Raw genomic sequence first — 22710 nt, 5'->3', positions numbered from 1 at the left:
ATATATATATATATATATAAACTAATTTTGAGTGGTCATAAAGGCAAAGTTGTGAGAATTACCTGTTTTTTGGAGCAGTGGATAGAGTATTTGAGGCTTGGCAATTCTTCTAGCGTCAATGTGGTGAGACGATGAAATACAGACTCTTGTGTTGATCCTTCTTCTTCTCCACTCCTTTCATTCTTCATAAATATCTCTTCCAATTCCTTAAATATTTCTGCCAATTTTTCACACTTTCTTACTTCAAGCACTTGAAGTCTGGTCAGATCCTTGGCCACTGATGCTGGAAACAAGCTTCTAAGACTCCAACAATAACAAACAGTTATTTCCTTTAGGAGTTGAAGGCCAATAATTCCCTCGGGATCCTTATCCCATATATGCGTCAGTTTTGGTAGATCATATAAAGACAATATTTTCAGACGGAATAATCCGGAAGGTTTTGTCATCACCCTGTTCTCGTCGCTGACATTAAAGATGACCTGTGCAGCTTTGCAATCCACTACTTGTAACTCTTCCAGATTGTGAAAGCAAGAAAGCAAATGAGATGGAATTATATGCACTAGACTATCACATCCCCATGCACTCAATTTTTTCAAATACCCAAAGCTCTTTTGCCGCACCCAATCACTGCTATGCCATAGTTGCTCTATAATAAAATCATCAAGCCCCAGATCTTCACTATATGCGAAACTCACCTGTGAATCAGACAAATTATTGAATTAATTCTCTACCTTTAAAATAAAAATTAGATTAACTATTTTTTATTTTTAAATTTAACCCTTAACATTACTTTTTTTTATCAAACTAATATTGTAAATATTTTGTAGATATTAATTAAATTTAATATACTCATTTACTTTAACATACCTATTAATATAATATAAAATAGATAGTAATACTAGTTTTTCCTTGTATATTTAGACAAGTATTATATGTAATACTGTAAATTTGTTAAAATACTTATATATCTAAAATAAATTTATTAATTTAAAAGAGCTCATAGTGATAACAATGAAAATATATATAAGTAAACTTATTAACAGTTTTATATCATCCTTAAAAAAATTAAATTATTTTAAATTAAAAATCACTCACTTATTACCATAGCCGTTTGTGAAATTTTTATTTTAAAATATCAACTTTATAATATATATATATATATATATATATATATATATATATAAATACGAATAATATATAAAAATATATATTCAAGGAAAGATATATAATCTAAAGATATATAATTTTAATTTTTTTTTCTTTCCACAGAAGTAAATACCTTTTCATTAAAAACTTTTTGTCTGGTGGCATTCAAGTCACTTTCCCATTGCCATTTTGCTTTTTCATCTCCTTCCACACCAAATACATCCTTTAACTTTGGTACTATTGGCTCTCTCTCACTGAATTTTACCATCTTCATGCATTCTCTTATAATCAATATTTCCAGTGATGGAAATTCAAATTCATAGTCCTTGTAACTGCAAAAGCTTGCCAGGTTCTTTAACCTCACAAGTTCTATAGAGATCAATTTGCTGAATACAATTTTCTTCACTTTGCCTTCTTCGTTTTTCTTATTGCTTACTATTTCCTTTAAATTAAGACAGTTGATTACCTTCATAGTCTTAAGTTGAACCATGCTTTGGGCCGTGGAGGATGCCATTAAGTTTCTTAATCCGTAACATGACTTTAGTTCCAAATATGTCAAGTAACTCAACGATACAGATGAAGGAGCTAAAGTTTTCAATTCGTCGCAATCTTCTAAGCTCAAAACCTCTAGTCTCTGGAGAACTTGGTATCGTTCAAATCCTAGATCCTTTATATCTGAATACAACAAAACTAGTTCCTTCAACTGTAATACGATCACCAATCTTTTCTTGTGTGCAATGTCTCCATTTGACTCTGACTCTTCATCTGGATAATAGGAAGTCAATTTCAACTTTTCTAGATTCGGCATTATGTACGAAAACTGGTTGAAAAGATCGACACTTGTGACATCTTTTAAACTAAGCTCTTTTAGATTGTGCATTTGATAGTTGGGTAGTAATTTTTGTGCTTGGTTGAAGTCAATTTCCATGTACTCCAAATTCGACAATACCTAAACAATAAAAGTAAAAGAAAGAGAAGTAAATACTATGAAGAATGAACTAAATACCTCCAGCACCCCCTTCAAATTGTTATGATTTTATATTTACTTTTGTTTGTTATTTTCTATTCCCTACCTAACATATAATAAAAAAATTTACTATCATCGTTTTGCCTAAACTTTGAGAAAATTGGAGTATTGCTTACCTCTTCAGCTGAGAAAATACATCTTTCTTCTTTGTTTGTTATTCTACTGATTTCTTCGGAAAATATTTTAAGCTTCACACAGTTCACCACACTGAACTCCTTTAAATTTGGGCACTTTATAAGATGTCTCTCCTTGTAGAAATGCTTGATGTTTGATAGTGAATACAATCTCACATAGCTTAGTTCAGGAAACACTAATGGATCATTGTTAACTTCTGATGCACCTTTACTTGCAACAATTTCCACCATTTTTTCACAATACAATACTGACATGCGTTCAAGATTTGATATATCCTTTGCCATAGAAGCTGGAAACAAATTCCTTAGTTCATCACAATGAGATACCTCTATGGTCCGCAACTTATGAAAGTTGAGAATTCCATTTGGATCTTTGCTCCACAACTGCTTCAACTTTGGGAGGTTTTCAAGAAGAATAACTTGCAAATTTGTATCTATCCCACCAAATTCATCTATTTCTTGCAAATCATTGATTTCAAAAATCTCTTTCACAGACTTGCATTTAGAAACTTCCACGTTGATCAAACTTTCAAACCATCCTTCCATATGACTAGGAAAAATATTGTCCAATTTATTGCAGTTTTCAATTTTCACCAAAGTGAGACTAGAAAAAGAATCAACACTCACTTCAGTTTTCCATATATTTGTTAGCCTATTCATTTGGTTAAGACAAATTTCCTCCAACTTAGGGAAGACACAAACCTGCATTTTAATAAAAATGAACAATTTTTACATATAGAAGCCAAATGAAAAATACACAAGGTGGAATATGATAAAGAACCTTAAACTTAAATTTAAATTAACTGCATACATTTCACTTATTTGTACCAATACTCACCTTGTCTTCACTAATTGTTTCGATCTCAAAAATTTTCTCCATATTCCAACACCCACTTATGACAAGACTTTTCAATTTCTTCAAACTGCTAGCCATAGATGATGAACATAGATATGTCAATTTATCACAATCTTTCACTACTAATTTTATCAAGTTTTGAAAGTAGGAACTTGATGAGTGTTGGTTGTTCCATATCTTACGAATGTTGAGTAAGGATAAAGTCAATTTCTCTAAGTTTGGAATTTCAACCTGAAAACACATACACAATTAATATATTTACCACATTAAACTAATTATTTAATATTATATGAAAAATGTGTAATGTCATATACATACCAGTTCACCGGAAAAAAGAGGCTTCTGCTCACTGTGGTCATCTTGAATAGTACTTTCTGTGACATCTCTATTTGTAGTTTGAGCCTCTGTTAAAGGTGGCCAGAAAGACTTCTTCACTTCGGTATAGAAACATGTAAATTTTGGTAACGATTGAAGTGACAGAGTGTGCAACTTAAGCAACTCAACCTTACCGTAATCCATTGGTATTTGAAGGATCTCCTTTAATGATCCACATTCACAAACCTCAATCATTTCTATACTAGTAAGAAATTTATTCATGTAAGAACTACATTCAGAAATCTCACTTATTTCTGCACCAATAGGATATTTAATCATGTTAAAGGAGAAGAGATTCTTCAATTGGTAACACATCTCAACTTTGATGGCTTTTAATTTATCAAATGACGCAACTGTGACTGGACCATTACATATCATCTCTAAATTCTCCAAATTGTAAATACGCAAAGATTCCAAATTTGGAAAAACATTCGCATAATTAGACAATTTTGTTGAATTGACATATTTTATTTCATTGTTATTTACGATGGATAAGTGTTTCAAATCTGGAAATCCTTCTATATTCAAGTCATTGACAACATTTTCAACACCAGCTATCTTTCCCAACAACAAACTTTGTACTGTTTTAAACAAGAACTTTATACTTTCTTGTGAGTGAATGTCAATGTAATCCTTCAGTTGCAATGCCAAAACTCGGAATGCTTCAAACTTATCGGGCATCCTAAATTCTCCAACAGAAAATGATTCAAAGTGTCCAATCACAATCTTATAATCTTTTAAACTGTCAAAAAACAAGTGATTGGGTAAAAGTGACACACATGAGATGCTTAAATCCACCACTTTCAATTGATGCAAATTCCTTAGTTCAGAAAGAAACAAATCTTGACCTTTGTTGGTCTCTTCTTCCTCCAACACTTTGATCAAGCTTTTTCTTATATATAGCTCTTCCAAACACGTCAAACTCGATATAAGATTAGGTGGAATAATGTTCAATTTAGAACAATCGCTAATGTCTAGCAGTCGTAACTTATCCATGCATTGTAACTTGGCTGGCAAACTTTTAAGTTGAGATCCAGAGAAGCTGAGAATTCTTAATTTTTTCAGTTGTCCTACCATAGATAAGTTGCAATCTAATAAAGTACATTGCTCCAAACAAAGCATTCTGAGTTTGAACAGGCATTGAATTGAATATGGTAATTTTGACATATGAAAACCAGTCATTATTAAAACTCTCATATTTTTCATTGCTCTAAAAAAACCCTTAGGTATTTTCAAAGAGGGATCTTTAGTGTCTATTTGGAAAAATTTAAGTTGAGGACAATTTATGAATGCAGGAAACTCATCGATGATATCACTGTTGCATATAGAAATAGAAGTGCAACTTTCAAGTTCGGGCCAATCATCAAGTTTTCCATTTCTCAAAGTAAAAACATTGTGATGCTTGTGTGCTATAGACAAAGCAGCATCTCGAACCATGTCATGCATATTGAAATGATTATTAGAACTTTCATCCAACAGCAAGCCTGAGTCTTTTAGCTTTTGGATTGATGTCTTAATTATGTCCCGAGCTTCCCAAATAGAGGACACCCCTTCAAGTATACCCAACCCAAAAGAATATTTCAGTAAGTCCATAATTAGTGGTTGATGACCCATTTGAGCACAAAGTAAGAAAATAGACTTGATTTCTTCATTTTCAAGATGGTCATAACTCACCTTCACTGAAATATCCATTGGTGTTTGCTCTCCAACCAAATATTGCTTTTTAAGTTGTTCTATTGTAGCTTCCCAAACTGACTCACTCGTGTTTCTTAATGCCCTTGCAACTGAAACTATTGCCATGGGTAACCCTGCACAATACTTCATCACAATTTCTTGCTTAGAGTCAGACATTTTATTATGTATACCGGACAACTTTTGAAACAACACCAAAGCATCTTTTTCATCCAATGCCTTCAGGAAAAAAGTCGACTTTACATTCATGTCAACACACAACACTTTTTTATCCCGTGAAGTTAGCAAAATTTTGCACCCTTTTTGACCACTACGGATTTTTTCTGTTTTCAATACTTTGCGACTAGGATCCTTTTTATCACTGTTTTTTTCCAACTTTTGGTGATTAAGATTCTTGTTTTCATTACTTAAATCATCATCGTCGTCGTCGTCATCAAGTGGAATCCCTAGCTTGTTTAGGTCTAATTTTTCCCAAAGGTCATCTAAGATTAAAAGGGTGTTCCCTTTTTCTTTCTTTAACCTTCTTCGTAGACAATCAGCTCTCACATTTTCACCTTCCCCTTCCAATCGTAATCCTAACACATAAGCCATTTCTTCTTGAATTTTTTGTAGATTTGGGTTGGCTGTTATTTCCACTTTAACCACCAAATCAAATAACTTACTGTCTTTAGCTTTCCTTCCAATTTCTTTTATTAAAGTGCTCTTACCAACACCACCTGGCCCATATATTCCAATCATTCTAACAGAGGAATCTTTAAGTTCAGTCATTATTTTTTCCATTATGGATTTTGTAGAACCAAATTCTACATAACCATAATTATACAATGTGGTATCATTAGATGCTACATCTTGCCTGTAAGAAATTTCATCAAACTTGGGGGACTCATCAATTAGCTTTTTAACATCCAGTTCAAACTTTTTTGCTTTTCTTCCTAACCTATGTCTATTCCACAAGTACGGAAAAACATAACAATTGAGGAATCGGGCCTTTTGGTGGCCATTATTGTTCTCAAAATCCTCCACTGTGGTCCTGATTTCCCTCACTTTTTGAATCCATTCAAAAACCTTACCTTCAATGTTTTGTAGATTTTTCGCAGCCTGATCACATTCATGATCTATTCTCTCTTGTTCAAATATAAGACCTTTAACACTATCCTTAAGTTCAAGAACATTTTTGTTATAATGGATAATGTAACTCAAATGTCGAACACCATGTTTCCATACAAAAGTAATAACTTCTTCTATAGATTTGTTAAAAGGCCCCAAACAATCCATCTTGGAGCTGGATTATCTCACCAAGTCAAACTACATCTCTTTGCCAACAAAACGTCAAACGAAAACATATTAATCAATCGGTATTGGAGAAAAAAAGATAATGTTTAATAAATAAAAAAAATCATAATACATGTCTTAAAATCAAATCAATCAATTTATAAAGACAAGCTAAACACTAGCATGGAAAAAAAATATTAAGTTTGTAATGTATTGGATTGGTATTTAAAAACCTTTTACAAGTTTTGAATGGTTAAGTGATATATTTGTCATATTTTATAGACTTTAAAACGATTGTTTTGCAGTTTTAATTTTAAATTATTTATGTTTAATGAATTAAAAATATTTAAAATAGTTTTATAAATTTTAAGATTTGAAATAACTCCATGGACTTAATAATTAATCTGTTTTCACTTCATATTCTACCCTATTAGTCCTTTATGTATTGCCATTTGTTGCACGTCTCCAACTGAATGTTAACGAGTTCATATTATGGCTTGTATTATTTTGAAATATTAAAAATGACTATTTGTATACTACTTGGGAGCTCTCCACTATTGTTTTCTTAAGACTTAGACGAGTGAAAGTCTTTGCAAGTGAGGAAGATTATATAGAACATGGAATAAATGTTGGAATCTAAGTGTGAGTTCAAGTTCCACATTGGATACAAATGAGAAACTAGAGCATAAATTGAAAGACTCATTAACTTATTGTCTTAAGGTTTTTGGTAAAGAGCATAGTTTGCTCAAATGTTATTCGTGTTTCTCTAATCCATAGAGAACCTCCTCCTCGAGAGACCCAACAATATTTTTACTTATCATTCATGCAAAGGACACCTCCAAATCTATCAAAGAGAAATGTATTTTTACTTAAACGAGGTTAGACTTTCGCTTAAGTTGGAATTGATAAGAATCTTTTTATTTTGAAGTGTTTGATTATAACTGGGCGCAAGAGTTTAAAGGAGTTTAAAAGTTTGTTGAAAAAAGAACTTGGGTGTACAATTTTCCCACCTTCATCGATCGTAGATTTCTTTATTTTTTTTCTCTGATTATTGTAACAAACTCTTTCAACATTGATTGTTTTAGGATATTACATCCTTTTTGAATTGATATGTATATTATTAATGTAGTCGCACTAGTTTCTGATTCTAAAGGTTCGTGCTTCTATTTCTTTTAAAGCTTAAAATTCTTTTCATTCACATGCATGAAATGATGAAAGCTTAGTTTTTCCCAATTTTAACATAGCCCTTCACGAAGAGTTCGTTTTGACATCCTTCTAATATTTGTATCAAAGCAAAATTCTTCGTTTTTAAGACTTTCTTTGCATTAACAAATGGTAAGTGAAGGAGGATCCTTTCTATAACAATAGAAATTTGTTATTTTGATGGTGAGTATGATAATATGTCAACATTGCAACCACTCGGTGACATTTTTTAAAATTTTACGAACTTACAAGTCTCGATTGTAAAACTGAAACATATATCATTTTTTACATTGGTTAATTAAGAATAAAAACTGAAAGGTGTGTCAATATTTTCAAAAATTTTCAAAAATTTCGCTATTTTTTATTTTTTTATCGAATAAGATATATGACTTTGGTTATTTGAATAATTAGTGTCATATCTATTTTCTCCAGCAATCTCTTAAACAATTGAGACCAAAAAGTTGATCAAATTTTCAAAATTGACACTTTTTTCTTGGGAAGGACAATGGTGTCGGTTATTTGAACAATCATTGTCAAATCTACTTTCAGCGGCAGTTTTCTAAACAACCAAGGTAAAAAGGTTAATCAAAAATTGCCACATGTTTTTTTTCTCGAAAGGACATATAACCTTGGTTATTTGAACAATTGCTATCGTAGTTACTTTTTATAACGATTCCTTAAACAACCAAGATCCAAAAGGTTAATCAAAATTTCAAAATTGTTACGTGTTTTCTCTTTTAATTTTTGGGAAGGACATATGGTCTCGATTATTACAAATAATCGCTACCATACGAATCGCCTAGAGTTATGTTCGCAAAAGAAACGTAAGTTACCATTTCACATTTCTCTTCTTCCTTCCTTCGCGAACGAGTGTCGTACTCCACTCGTCGATTGACTTCATTTTTCAACTTGAAGGCCACCCTCATGTCCTAGTAGCCATCACTGCTTCGCACCTTGTCGTCGTCTAGCTGTGTTTGTTGCTTGTTGTCGTCATCGCTTCATTTGTCTTTGTTGTTGTGGTAAGCGCAATTGTCTTTTTTTTTTGTGTTTGCACAATATTGCAGATTTGACATATTAACTCGTGTAATATACCTTGGTTCTTGTACACAATTGTAGATAGTGGTCTGGTTTGTGATTTTGGCAATGAAAAATTCTACAATGGCTCATGTAAACCACACCCTTTCTTTGATTGTGCCCATTTAGTTCATTCCTAGGTTGTTTCAGATTTTTCCTCTCAAGATAAAGCTTAATACTTTTTGTTTATATTTTGAAATATTGTGGTCATTATAGGTTTTGGAAGCTATGTGTTGCTGGAGAATAACATGCAAACAGGAGATGAACAAAACACACTCCTCATTTACTCCTTCGTTTTCTAGACTATATGTTACTTTCGACCACCAAGAAGGCAAACTTGGTTCAAACGCTCTCTGATTTAATTCAATATAAAAATATTAAAAAAATACTTTTGGCCTTGATTATTTTTATAACTGAAGCAAAAATGGATCTATGACAACGATTCTTCTAACATCCATTGTCATAAACTCTTAAAAATAAATAATTATATCATATCAAATATAGTCTATTGCCTCTATTATTTGTAAAACCAAAGAAAAAAAATGTTCTATGGCATTTGTTCTTCTCATAACCACTGTCATAGACCCATTTTTTTTTATTTTCAATTTAGTGTTTCCTTTTTTTTAACCAAAGCAAAATATGGATTTTTTTTTGCTCCGGTCTATAATCCAGGCTAAAAACTTTTTTTTTTACTTTGTCTTAGTACGCATTCACTAGTGCAAAAGTTGCCTTTCACGTCACCTAATAGACGTCCGTCCACGAAAACACCAACGTAAATAATTGATTGGTGACATTTTCGCAAATAATTTTGACTGTAGATGTTCGTTGTGGAGGGACTCCGACGTTTATAATATTATAGACATCGGGGCCCTCCACAACGGACGTTTAAGCGGCTGACAGTTAGTTGAAGAGTTAATTGTTTCAGCCTCTTAAACGTCCGTTGGGGAAAGGCTCCAACGTCTATAATATTATAGACGTCGGGGCCCATCCACAACGGACGTTTAAGCAGTTGACAGGTTGGTTGAAGAGTTAATTGCTTCAGCCTCTTAAACGTTCGTTGGAGGGGCCCCGACGTGTATAATATTATACACGTCGGGGCCCCTCCACAATGGACGTTTAAGCGACTGACAGGGTAGTTGAAGAGTTAATTGTTTCAGCCTCTTAAACGTTCGTTGTGGAGGGGTCCCAACGTCTATAATATTATACACGTCGGGGCCCCTCCAGCAGACGTCTAAACCCCCCGTGAATATCAATATTTAAATCCAAAACACGTCATATTAGTTATGGCCCCAACGTCTATAATATTATAAACGTCGGGGCCTTCCAGTACCGGACGTCCAGTGCCATTTATACTAAAACGCAAACCCGTGAGGAGTTATGCTCACTGTTCGACATCTTCCCCGCGATTTCACTTTGTGGCATTGCATTTCCAGGTGCGTTTTCTCTGTTTTGGACCGTTTAAATTTACTTTTAATCCGATTAAATTGTTCTGTGATGAAATATCTTTGATTTGAACCGATTAAAAATCGTTTTCTGTGCAATTTCTTACGTGTTCTTGGGCGACGTTTTTGACTGTTTTTGGCCTACGTTTTAGGTCGTGCACTCCTCGATTTCCCTCTATTTCATTTGGAATCTACTTTTCAGGTTAGCTTCTTCGTGGATAATTTTTTTGTATGCATGTTATTGGGTTTTGTGTATGTATGTTTTTTACTTTAAGGTTTGCATGTGTTATTGGCTTTTGAATATGCATGTATTAGTTGTGTTATTATAATTGTCATGTTAGATTATAAGAATCAAATCATTGAGTGACACTTAGTTCTCGTTTGAAATTTAACACAAACGATTAATCTTTTAATCGTTTGTGTTAAATTTTGAATTGTCCGATTGGATAGTTTGAGAAAATTAATTTTCATAATTTGCAATAACATGTAAGTTGGAGTTTATGGATAAGATTGATAAAATTTCGGTTCAGCATTTGTGTTGTTCTCCGGATGCATATTTAATTGTGGTCATCGTTGACTACTCTCATTTCGTGTATTTCAGAGACTAATGTGAAATATTGTCGAAATCTTATCAAATTTATGATGCAGACTTCTTTGCACGTGTCTTAGCAAATTATGAAAAATATTTTTTTTGAATGGGTAGGACCTAACCTTGTGAGAGTTAAAAACTTAAACTGATGATTTTACGAACATAGAATGGATTGAAGCTAGATGAATGAAAGTCGCATCAGTGAAGAATATGATAAGGGTGTTTCAGAGTTCTTGCAATACGTTGAACAAAATGCTAAGTCTGTGAACGGGACATATTTTTGTCCTTGCGTGTGTTGTCTTAATCAAATACGGCAAGACTTAGGCAATGTGCGTGACCATCTATTCATGTTCGACACCATGAGGACTTATACCGTTTGGACTTGGCATGGAGAAGTATTGGACCAGCCTACCACGTCACGAGGAACGAATTATGTGGAAGAATGGATGAGTGATCATTTAGAGGACATGATACGTGATGTCGGTAAAGATAATTTTGGAAGAGTTAATTTGTATGATTCTCTTATAAATGATTCAGAGCAACTGTTGTTCCCCGGATGCTCGAACTTTACACGTCTGTCTGCAACTTTAAAGTTGTTTAGTTTAAAAGCAAGGAATGGATGGACCGATAAAAGTTTCACCAAGTTGTTGGAGTTGTTAAAGGAGATGCTTCCAAAAAATAATACTTTACCTATTCGTAATTACGAGGCAAAATTTGTTTATGTCCAATGGGTCTTGAATATCAAAAGATACATGTTTGTCCTAATGATTGTGTTTTATACACAAAGGAGTTTGCTTCACTAAAGTATTGTCCAACATGTGGTTTATCCCGTTTTAAAAAGAAATCTGACAGAAACACTATTGATGAAGGTAAAATGGTGCACCTGCTAAGGTGATGTGGTATCTGCCTATAATACCTAGGTTCAAATGTATGTTTTTTGTTAAAGAAGATGCAAAGAACCTTAAATGGCACTTTGACGAAAGAAAGTGCGATAATCTTCTTCGACACCCTGCTGATTCACCCCAATGGAAAAAGATTGATGAAAAATTTCCAGAATTTGGTGCAGATCCAAGAAACTTAAGACTTTCACTTGCAACTGATGGTATGAATCCTTATGGAAACTTAAGTAGCAAACACAGTTCATGGCCAGTTATGTTGATGATTTACAATCTTTCTCCTATGTTGTGCATGAAGAGAAAATATGTGATGTTGTCCATGATGATATCGGGTCCTAGACAACCTAGAAATGACATTGATGTTTACTTAAAACCTTTAATTGATGATTTGAAATTGTTGTGGGAAGAAGGGGTCGACGTGTTTGATTCACATGTTCAGGAATAGTTCCGTTTGCATGCAATGTTTTGCATTATAAATGATTTCCCAGCGTATGGAAACTTAAGCGGTTATAGTGTTACAGGTCATTTTGCATGTCCCATATGTGAAGAAAACACTAGTTACCTTCAATTGAAGCATGGACAGAAGACGGTATATACAAGACATCGAAATTCCTTCCTTGTAATCACCCATATCATAGATTGAAAAAAGCATTTAATGGAAGTGCTTAGGATGAGGTTGTGTGCAGACCCCGAAATGGTGAAGAGGTGTACAACGAAGTCAAAAACATTGACATTATGTTGGAAAACATCATTAAAGTACCCTTGCAAAAAACATTTGGAAGAAACGATTAATATTTTTTAAGCTTCCATATTGGTGTCAACTTGATGTTAGACATTGTATTGATGTGATGCACGTTGAAAAAAATGTTTGTGACAATGTCATCGGAACTTTATTAAACGTCAAAGGGAAGAGCAAAGACGGAATAAAAGCACGACAAGATTTGGTTGACATGGGAATCCTATCTAAGTTACATCCACAGATAATAGGAAGACGCACCTATCTGCCCCCAGCCTGTCACATACTTTCTAAAAAAGAAAAACAAAGTTTTTGTAACTGTTTAAGAAGTGTGAAGGTTCCACAAGGTTATTCTTCAAATATTACTAACCTTGTTTCTATGCAAGAGTTAAAGTTAGTTGGTATAAAGTCTCACGATTGTCATGTATTGATGCAACAATTGTTACCTGTTGTTATTCGAGGCATATTACCTCCTTCTGTTAGGGGTATTCTGACACGCCTGAGTTTGTTCTTTAATGTCATTTGCAAGAAAGTTGTTGACCCTCGAGGTTTAGATGAATTGGAAAATGAAGGAAAAAGACTACTATGTCAATTAGAGATGTATTTTCCACCTTCTTTTTTTGATATCATGGTACATTTGATTGTTCATCTAGTTAGAGAAATTCGAATATGTGGGTCGGTCTTCTTAAGGTGGACGTACCCAGTTGAAAGATACATGAAGATCTTAAAGGGATATGTCAAGAATCAGTATAGACCAGAAGCTTCAATCATAGAGGGATACGTTGTAGAGGAAGCCATTGAATTTTGTTCAAGTTATATGCCATCTTGTGAACCAGTGGGTCTTCCCAAGAGCAGACATGAAGGAAAATGTGAAGGTAAGGGTGTTCGAGGTGTGAGAATTCAAAGTGTTAGCAGAAAAGAAGTTGACTAAGCTTATTTGCACATCTTAAACAACACTGTTGATGTGATTGCTTACATTTCTGACCACGTTAATGAAATAAAGGCATCAAACCCAAGAATAAGTGAAAAATGACATCTTAGTGAACATGTGAAAACCTTCTTACATTGGTTTAAGAAAAAGATTTATGCGACTCCACATGTTTTTGAAAGTTTATTGAGGTTATCTCGTGGACCAAACGCAGATGTCATTACATATGGTGAGAACTATATAAACAATATTTCTTTTCAGACAAAGGTAGAAGATGACAAAAGTAGAGTTCAAAATAGTGACGTCACACTACAAGTTGAGGTTGTCCACTTTGCTAGTTCTAAAGACAAAAATCCAATCATAGCATCCATGAGTTATTTTGGAATAATACAAGAAATATGGGAAGTTGATTATGTCACTTTTAGAGTCCCAGTTTTCAAGTGTAAATGGGTTGATATAAATTCTGGTGTCATAACAGATGACCTTGGTTTCACATTGGTAGAGTTGAACAAGATGAATTACACTGATGAACCACTTATCATGGCTAGTCAAGCAAGATAAATATTTTACGTAAATGATTCAACGAATAAAAAATGGTCAGTGGTTTTATAAGGAAAAAACATGCATGGACATGATGATGACGATTCTCTTGATATACTTGAGACAAAATCTGTTGCATCTAGACCCATTGAAGACCCAGTTGATGACGTTGCCGATGTCATCCAGGCAATTCGTAGTGATCACAACGAAGGGCTTTGGGAGAAAACAATATCTTAATAGGTTGTGATATTTTTGTATTGACTTTATATTTATGTTCATCATAATTGAATTATTACTAACCTTGTATAATTTTTCAAGTATGTCGGCCTTAGACTCAGGATCGGGACAGACTAGACGTGGTCGAGGCATCACACGATTGGTAGATGTCACATCCGGACAGGTTGATGGGCAGAGGAGACATGTTGACATTGACCCCAGATCAGGTCAGGCATCAAGGCCAAATGCTGATAGGTTTAGGAGTTATCTGGGTAAGTTAGCAAAAAGTCATGTCTCTTTCCTTCATGCAACTTGGGATGACGTCCCAGAGGTCGACAAGAACCTCTTATGGCAAGATATTCAGGTATGTTTACTTACAATATTGTTGATATACTTATTTCTTTCATCTTTTCAAATCAATAACATGTGTTTTGTTTTAAATAGCAACATTATGATATTCCAAACACAATACAAGTTAGAAAGAAAGTGTTATCGCATATAGTGATAAGATGGAGGGATTTCAAGACAAGGCTGACACGACTATATGTCTTTGGAGACAGACAACATGAAAATCCATGTCAGCAGTATACCTTCACAGAGGAGGAGTGGATGTCTTGGGACTTGAGTCGCCGGACCTAGCACCTGCACCTGCTAGGTACGAGCTGTAGATGGCTGCTCGGACTAAATTTGATGGGAACATGACATCTTCCTTAGCTGCCTTGATCTCACAAAGAATTGTAAGTTCAAATTCTAAACATTGTTTGATTGTGTATCTATCACAGCATGTCTTCTAAGTAACTTGGTTTTCTTATGTGCAGGATGAATTGGTTGAGCAGCAGACTCAGGGAACATTTGTTGGCCAAGGTAGGAACGACATTCTAACAACGGCCATTGGAAAGCCCGAGCATCCAGGACGTGTACGTGGAGTTCTTGGGGCAATTGATCTTCGTGACTACTTTGGCCCTACACAGAAAACTGCTCAATCAATGAGTCAGGAGGCACTAAGGCAGATGGATCTTCAGTGGGAGGAAAGACTCAACCAAAGCATGAGATCAATGGAGCAACGATTCATGGAGCAACTACAAGAACAAAAAGAAATACAAAGAGCGCTTGAAGAGAAGTTGCATTCCATGTCGTAGGGCAACACGGGGCCCGCTGAAACTCCCACACCACCTCGTGTCAGCACTTGAGGATCATGCTCTGCTGTAGAACCTACTCAGTATAGCGGTCAATATGAGTTGTTGATTGATGGAGATCCCCCACGCATTGTGGCTGTCGGACGAGTGCTTGAGGGAGGGCAGACTATTCATGGTGTTCCCATATTACCCCACCACGTGCCTGTGACGATTGACGAGATTCGAGATCCCCAAGTTCAGGTGCCTGTACCCACTCCAGAAATTAATTTTGTGGGAGAGGTCATAGGATCATTTATAGCCTGGCCCAGAGCATTGATCATGTCACACATCGCTACTCCACAGGTATAATGTCTTTGTTATTAGTATTTCTATGTTAAGTTTAAAAATATTTGTTGATAACTCTTTGATGAAATTCTTATCTTCAGTTCACACGTCCTCAGAAGTAGCCGATTCATGATAAAATCATACATGAAGTGATGACATGGCTGAAGCGGAGGATGATCCTCTATCAAAGCTAATGACAAGATTACCTAGGTTGAAGAGAGCACCATTAGAACTATACTAGGATTTGAGAGTATTTGGTCTGCCCCCCATGTGTCAGTATATATCACATTGTCTGATGCATTGGAGGTGATTGGGGGAGACAAGATGTTGAATATTTCCATCATTCAATTGTGGTGCATGTAAGATAGTTAATTTTGTCTTCCATATTTCTTTTTTTTTATTCCTATAGTTTCTAACAACTTAACTTTGTTGTTTTAGGTACATGGACACAATCGTTGTAGACCAAGGTCGGTCTTCCATGTACGGATTTGTTGAACCTCAGACCATTCAACCTTCTGGTAACACACTTGAAAACAAACAACATTATTTGCAAACATGGATGGATGAGTCAAAAAGAGACGTATACCTTGTGCCATACATTGATGGGTAGATGTTGTTATATGTAAAAGTTCATTATTAAGGTTTCCTTAATTACTTAGTTAAATAACTATTTGTCCTTCGTGATAGGTCGCACTGGCAGCTAATGGTCATCATTCTCAAACAATGTAAAATTATATGGTTTTGTTCGTTGCACAAGAAGATGAAAAATGACTTGAGAACCATGCTTCAAGGGTAAGTGTTTCTCCAAAAATGACTTTGAATTTGATGTTCACCTTAAACTCTTATGATAAATATAGTTATGATAATTTTACTGTGTTTTAAATCTGTACAGAATTATTGGTAAATCTCGAGGTCAACTAGTTCAAATTTTATATTCAAAGGTTGTAAGTCATTTATAGTTCTAATTCATTTTCTATATTATTGAACGATCTAAATTCTTGACTATTTAGTTTGTCATTTTAGTGTAACCAGCAGTAGGATTCATGGGAATGTGGCTTCTATGTCATGTGTTGGATTAAGACCATCATTCGAGCTGTCATTACAGATGATTAGAATGAGGTAATGATGCATACCTTGAATACATTACAAATCAAATTCATCTTTAAACATATACGAAACCATAATGAATCTTTCTTCAATTTTGCAGCGCTTCAAGAGTACATCTCCTATACCAGAGGACACAATTAGGCAGATAAGGCAGGAGTGGACAACTTATCTTTTGCAAAGATGGAGTTAGGAACAGTTTTATTTGTTGTTGAACATTGCTTAGTTTTAGTTTAAGTTTATATCTTGATAGTTTTGGTATTGGATTATTTTGTACATTAAGTAGAACTTTCTTTATATGAAACGCAGATATACTATACTATATTGTTCTGCTTTTCAGGTGTGGTTTTAATGCAAAAATAAATTGATTTAAAAAAAACGCCTAGTAGACGTCTGTTAGTGCACTAATGGACGTCTATAGACGTCTGACAGTGCACAAACCGACGTCCAAACCCCCTAATCCCTAAACAACCCATTCAGGCATATAAACGTCCGGGGCCGCTTCATCGGATGTATCTATAGACGTCGGGGGGTGTGCCTTGGACATCTAGTCAGATGTCGGGGTGTGTGTCTCGGACGTCTATATAGACGCCGAGCTTGACACAGCGGACGTCTGACTAACGTCACCCACAAAGACGTTAGGTATAGGTCGGACGTCAAAAAGCCAAAAGATCAGACATTTAAAGCCCTTTCTGCACTAGTGATCGGTTGTAGAACTGTTATCGATTGTCAAAAACAATCATAATTGTTTCCCTTTCCTATACTAGTGTGTAGGTTTATGAAAAAAAAATTAGATTCAAAGACTACTAGCAGGTCATTTGAATATGATGTCTTTGTGATAAAAAATATTTGTTTTGACAATTATTGTAGACTACTTTGCAGATGTCATGCCAATTGTAAAATATGGTGTACTCATACGGTGACAAAATTGTAGAGACAATTATTGAATCGGTATTTCGATCTTTAGCACAAAAATTTAGTTTTGTTGTATATGCTATGTAAAGAATCTAAAGACATTGGTGATATTTCACTTGATGAACTATAAAACTTATTATTAATTCATAAATATAAAATAAAACTAGAAGTTGAGGAACAAGCTTTAAAATCTTCTACCAATATTCATTTCAACAATTTCAAAGGACCTGGTAGATGTAGAGGAAAAAGACAAGGGAGAAATGTGCAAGAGATTTGAAAAAAAAAAAATCAAGAGCCATAACGATCAAACTCAGAAAAGAGGCAGAGGAAATGAACATGAAAAATCTAAGTTATAATGTTTTAGATGTAATAAATTTGGTCATTATTCTTCTTAATATTATACTAAGTTGCTTTATGATAAGAAAAAGTGAGAGAGATCAAATCTAACAAAGAAGAAAGGAGAAGTAGAGACATTGCTCATAGTTGTTCAAGACATAAATATGTTGAATCATAATTATGATATGTTGGGTTGCAAAACCATATGAGTGGAAAGTAAAATCTTCTTTTTTTCATTTCTAATGAAGATTTCCAGTCTGGTGTGTGCTCTGGGGATTTCTTTATGGTAAAAAAAAAAGTGATGTGAAAAAAGGTGACATTGAAATAAAAAATCAATAATAATTTTTTTGAAACAATTGCTTCTGTGTTATATGTTTCCTATTTGAAATACGATTTGTTAGTGTTGGATAATTACAAAAAATAGGTTTATCGGTCTATCACTAGTAGCAAACAAATTATGATTCTATCAGAGGTGTTATTATTGCTGTAAAAAATAAAACTAATTGTTCTTTTAAATATTAAAATCATTCAATTTAGTTTAATAGTAAAAGTTAAAGATTCTTTTTAACTTTGACATTATCATTATGGGAATTTGAATTTTGAATGATTAGAGATCTTCAAACAAAAAGAAATTGTACTGTGTTCTTCACAAATTATTTCTCAAATGTGTGAATAATGTGGAGTTGACAAACAACATCAATCTCATTTTTCATGAAAAACAAAGAATGTTTTGGATCCGATGCATTTAGACTTATGTAGTCCAATAAAACATTTATATAATAGATTTAATTATTCATTTTTTTATAGGAAAAGTAAGAAATATGTGATGCATTTAAAACTTTCAAGGCAAGATCCGAAAAGAAATCTTGAAAGGTCATTAAAACTCTCCTAACTAATTATGGTGACTCTCTTCACAAATTTGTGGGGAAGATTAAAAAGACTTACAACTTCTTACACCATATTATGGTGTATCTTAAAGGAAAAAGAAAACAACAGAGTGAGAAAGCTTGCAAGTTTAACTTTTGGTCATTGGTCAGAAGCTATAAATTGAAATATTTATGTTTTAAATAGAAGTTTAACTTTTGGTATTCATGACACTTGAAAAGACTTGGAGTAAAAGAAAATCGACCATAAATTATTTAAAATTTTTTTGATGTATTTCCTAGTTACCCACATATTCCATAAGAGAAAAAACCTTGATAACTAAGCAGAAAAATATAATTTTTGTTGATGTTAGTGAGTAGTAAAAATCATATAAATATAATATAATCTTATCACCAAAATAATTATAAATATTATTATGTTTTATAAGGATTAAATCTATACTAAGAATGCAGACAAAGCTGAAAAACAGCAAAAAAAATTAATTTCAATAATAAAATGATTTGATGGTGGTAACAATATTAAAAATAATATCATAATCTCTTATATAGATTTTGAGTTATGTATGAAAATCTAATCAATCTTAATAAATACTCCGAAGCATAACCCAAGTGATCTAGTTTATCTCAATAAATTTCTGTGATGAACACAATAACCGACACTAATTCAGCTAAATAGAGCTTGTATATTTATTTGGAGTATCATTTGAGCAATGGATCCTTAAAAGATCTGAAGTAACACTAACTAAGGGTACTGTTAGAGATCTAACCTGGAGTGTGAGACAGACTAAGAATAAGAAACCTCGGATTCGTCACCATCATCAACTCCATTTTCCATTTCTTTCCCTTTCTGAATATTTCCCTTCGTTTAGAACTGCTGCTGCTCTGTCAAACTTCAAGTTATTGATAGATTGATATTTATATAAGCTACGAAACAAACATGTGTTACTCGAATTGGATAACCTTAAGTTGTGATTTGCCTTTACTTGTCACTGTTCCAAATCGTAACACCGATAATCACTACAAAAGAGTTCTGAGAGTGTACGAGAAAGTGATCCCCACCAGCTTCTTCGATTGAGTTAAATGATATATTTCACGCACTTTTCTTTCAGCATTCAGAGGTTTTACCTTTGTCAGTGGAAAATAATATTTTCGTTGAGCTATGAATTTGATCTATTTATAGCAAATGTTGTGTTAATAATTAATTTAGGGTTCTCTTTTTTATTATAATATTCTTTTAGGGTGATCATTCTCTCATTGCATTAGATTTGATAAGACTAATAACTTTTTATTAGTTTATTTAATTATTTTCAAAAATTAGTTTTATCAACAAAAATTATGGGAGAAATACTTGAAAGCAGTTTATTTTAAGAGTTTTTAAGTTATAAGTTCAACATTACTTCGACTATTTTATAGTTTATTGCTGTTAGTCTTTTATTTTCTACTAATATCATCCTTATATTTTAATATATTTTGTAGTCTACTTAATTTCTTTTTATTAATTATCATTCATTCTAATATTTTTTATATAACTCAAAATAAAAAAAAAAGATTTAGTCCTACAAATAAAAGCAACAATGTGAATATTATTAACAATAAAAATTTAATTAATGTATCAATAATTTAAATTGAAAAATAAAAAATTAAAATTTCTGAAAAGATAAATATATTTTTATTAATTAGATTAAATAATTTAAATAAAATAATTTTCAAATACAACTTTAGAAAAATAAATAGAAGTACTAAAAAATTTAATACAAATTTTTTTTAAAAGAAATTAAATTTATAATTACGTTGCCAAACAAATCCAAAACTCTGTGAAGATAAATCAATTGAAAGAATAACTTTTGTCTACTTACTGAAGTAACAAAAACAGTTAAACATTGATGTAGGAAATTAATAAATATTAGAGCAAATTTTAAACTTGCAAAATTTAAAAATTATTTATATAGAAATGTTTCAAAATATATCTGCTGCTCTGATTTTGATATATATGGAAAATGAAATTCGAAATTTAGAAAGAAGTAGAGTGAAGTATGAGATAGAGATAATGTAACAGAATAATGAAATAGAAAAAGAAAAAGGAAAAGAATAAAGAATAAAGAATAAAGACAAGAAAAGAATAAAGACAAGAAAAGAATAAAGCAAAAGAAAAGGTAAAGGTAATGCCTCTTCGTTAGGTATCTATTGGGATTTTAAATTGATTTTATTTTATTATTCTTTACGTGACTGATTGGATTAGAACACTCCTGAAGTCCTTCTAAAATATCCGTAGCACATTACCCTTTCAATGGGGTTTCACACACAAATATTTAATTTCTTCATTCAACATTCTTCTAACATTAAACAAATAATATGTTTATTTTAAAATATAAAATAATTTAAAATAAATTAATAAAAAGTATAAATATTAATTTTTATTAGATATTAAAAAGAGTGGAAATATAAAAAGGTGTACATTAAAAACTTTCCTTCAGTTCATATAATAATAAATAGGAAAAATATATTGATACCACTTTTTATCTCTCAAAATTACATTTCATAATAAAATACTATATTAAAAAAATATAGAATGTTGTAATTAAATAATAATTTGAATGTAAAATTATCATGATTCTAATAAATATATACCAGACCAAGAGGCATCGTGATGACACCATCAAAAAAGAGTATCTTGTGAAAGATATCTCCGTAATTAGTTGTAAACATTATATTTTATTTTGGTTTAGTTAAATTTTTAAGTTTTCATAAATTTAAATATTTCTAATTGACTTTCAATTAATTTTTCAGTATATATAGTATTAAATTTTAAAAAAAAATTAATTATTTGTCTTTAAACTTTTTTTGTCAATTAAGTAATGCGACTCTTGTCTTATCTCATCTCTTACTTAATAATTGTCTATACGTCTCAAGAAATATGAGATATGTAATAATTAATATAAAACAATCATTTGGCGACAAATTTATTTTATTGTTTAATTTTAAACTTAGATAAGAAGTTATTGATATTATCACTTACATTATCATAGAGATAATTATGATCAATGTGATGACGTAAAAATATAGAAAACGTGAAGACCTCATTACCTACATCAATAATAATGACACTAATAATCATTTGCTCTTCCTTATCCAAGACATTTTGAATAAAAGGAACAAATATCATATCTTCTTTTACATCGAACATGTTTTATATGAATTAAACAAAACCTCTCACGTTTTTTAAATAAATAATTAAGTAATATAGGTAACATCTCATTTTTTTTTCCTATTTTACATAGTTAATATATAAGTTTAATAGTTATTTGGTGTAGATTTGTTTAAAGTAGTCATACTTTTTTTAGATGTTTACAGTTGTTTCATATTTTGTAAAAATGGTTCAAGTTGGTTCTTTTTGCTTATGGGATTAATTGTTAACGGTGTAATTGTCTCTTTCGTCAAAACTGAATGAATGTTCAGTTATTAATTGCGTGACACACTAAGGTCAATTAAGGTGTCAATTTTAAAAATAAAAATTAATGACGTAAAAAAGTTATTCTTAATAGATTCTCGTCTTCTTACTAAACCCAAAAGTTGCTCGCACCCAAACCACCACTGGAAACTTCAAACCAAACCACCACCGAAAAACCACAAACCGCAATCATCACCCTCGAAATGAAAAAACTTACAAAATCTCAAATCAAAATCCTAGTCCCAAATGTAGAGAAGAATTAATAACAGAAATTCCAAATAACATAACCCAAATCAAAAACACTACCTCAAAATCGCAGGATAAAAACCATTAAAGAAGAATCAAGAACAAAAACCCCAAATAACAGAACTCAAATCGAAACCCTAATCCCGAATCACGAGATCAAAACTTGTGGAGAATAATCAAGAAAAGAAACC

At 32.5% G+C, this 22710-nt stretch overlaps 1 protein-coding gene across 4 annotated transcripts in view; it reads right to left on the bottom strand.

Annotated features, from left to right (window-relative positions):
- The window catches only part of LOC148190871 (uncharacterized), a 40848-nt gene extending 20509 nt beyond the window's left edge, over positions 1–20339 (bottom strand). For all 4 annotated transcript variants that reach the window (XR_015782859.1, XR_015782860.1, XM_088101621.1 and 1 more), the window contains exons 1-6: positions 19593–20339; positions 3482–6543; positions 3146–3394; positions 2290–3009; positions 1280–2095; positions 63–695 (exon numbers count right to left, since the gene is read on the bottom strand). Coding sequence is in view for 2 of the 4 variants with exons in the window: in XM_088101621.1 (XP_087957747.1) it covers positions 63–695; positions 1280–2095; positions 2290–3009; positions 3146–3394; positions 3482–6505 (5442 nt within the window). In the remaining 2 variants the exon portion in view is untranslated. The remainder of the gene's footprint in view (positions 1–62; positions 696–1279; positions 2096–2289; positions 3010–3145; positions 3395–3481; positions 6544–19592) is intronic.
- Positions 20340–22710: the final 2371 nt, after the last annotated feature.

The sequence above is a fragment of the Vigna umbellata genome, chromosome 11, assembly GCF_029865625.1.
Source record: "Vigna umbellata cultivar VRB3 chromosome 11, Vumbellata_1.0, whole genome shotgun sequence".
NCBI classification, from domain to species: Eukaryota; Viridiplantae; Streptophyta; class Magnoliopsida; order Fabales; family Fabaceae; genus Vigna; species Vigna umbellata.
The sequence above is the reverse complement of the archived record's forward strand: the minus strand, read 5'-3'. Positions and strand labels throughout refer to the sequence as shown.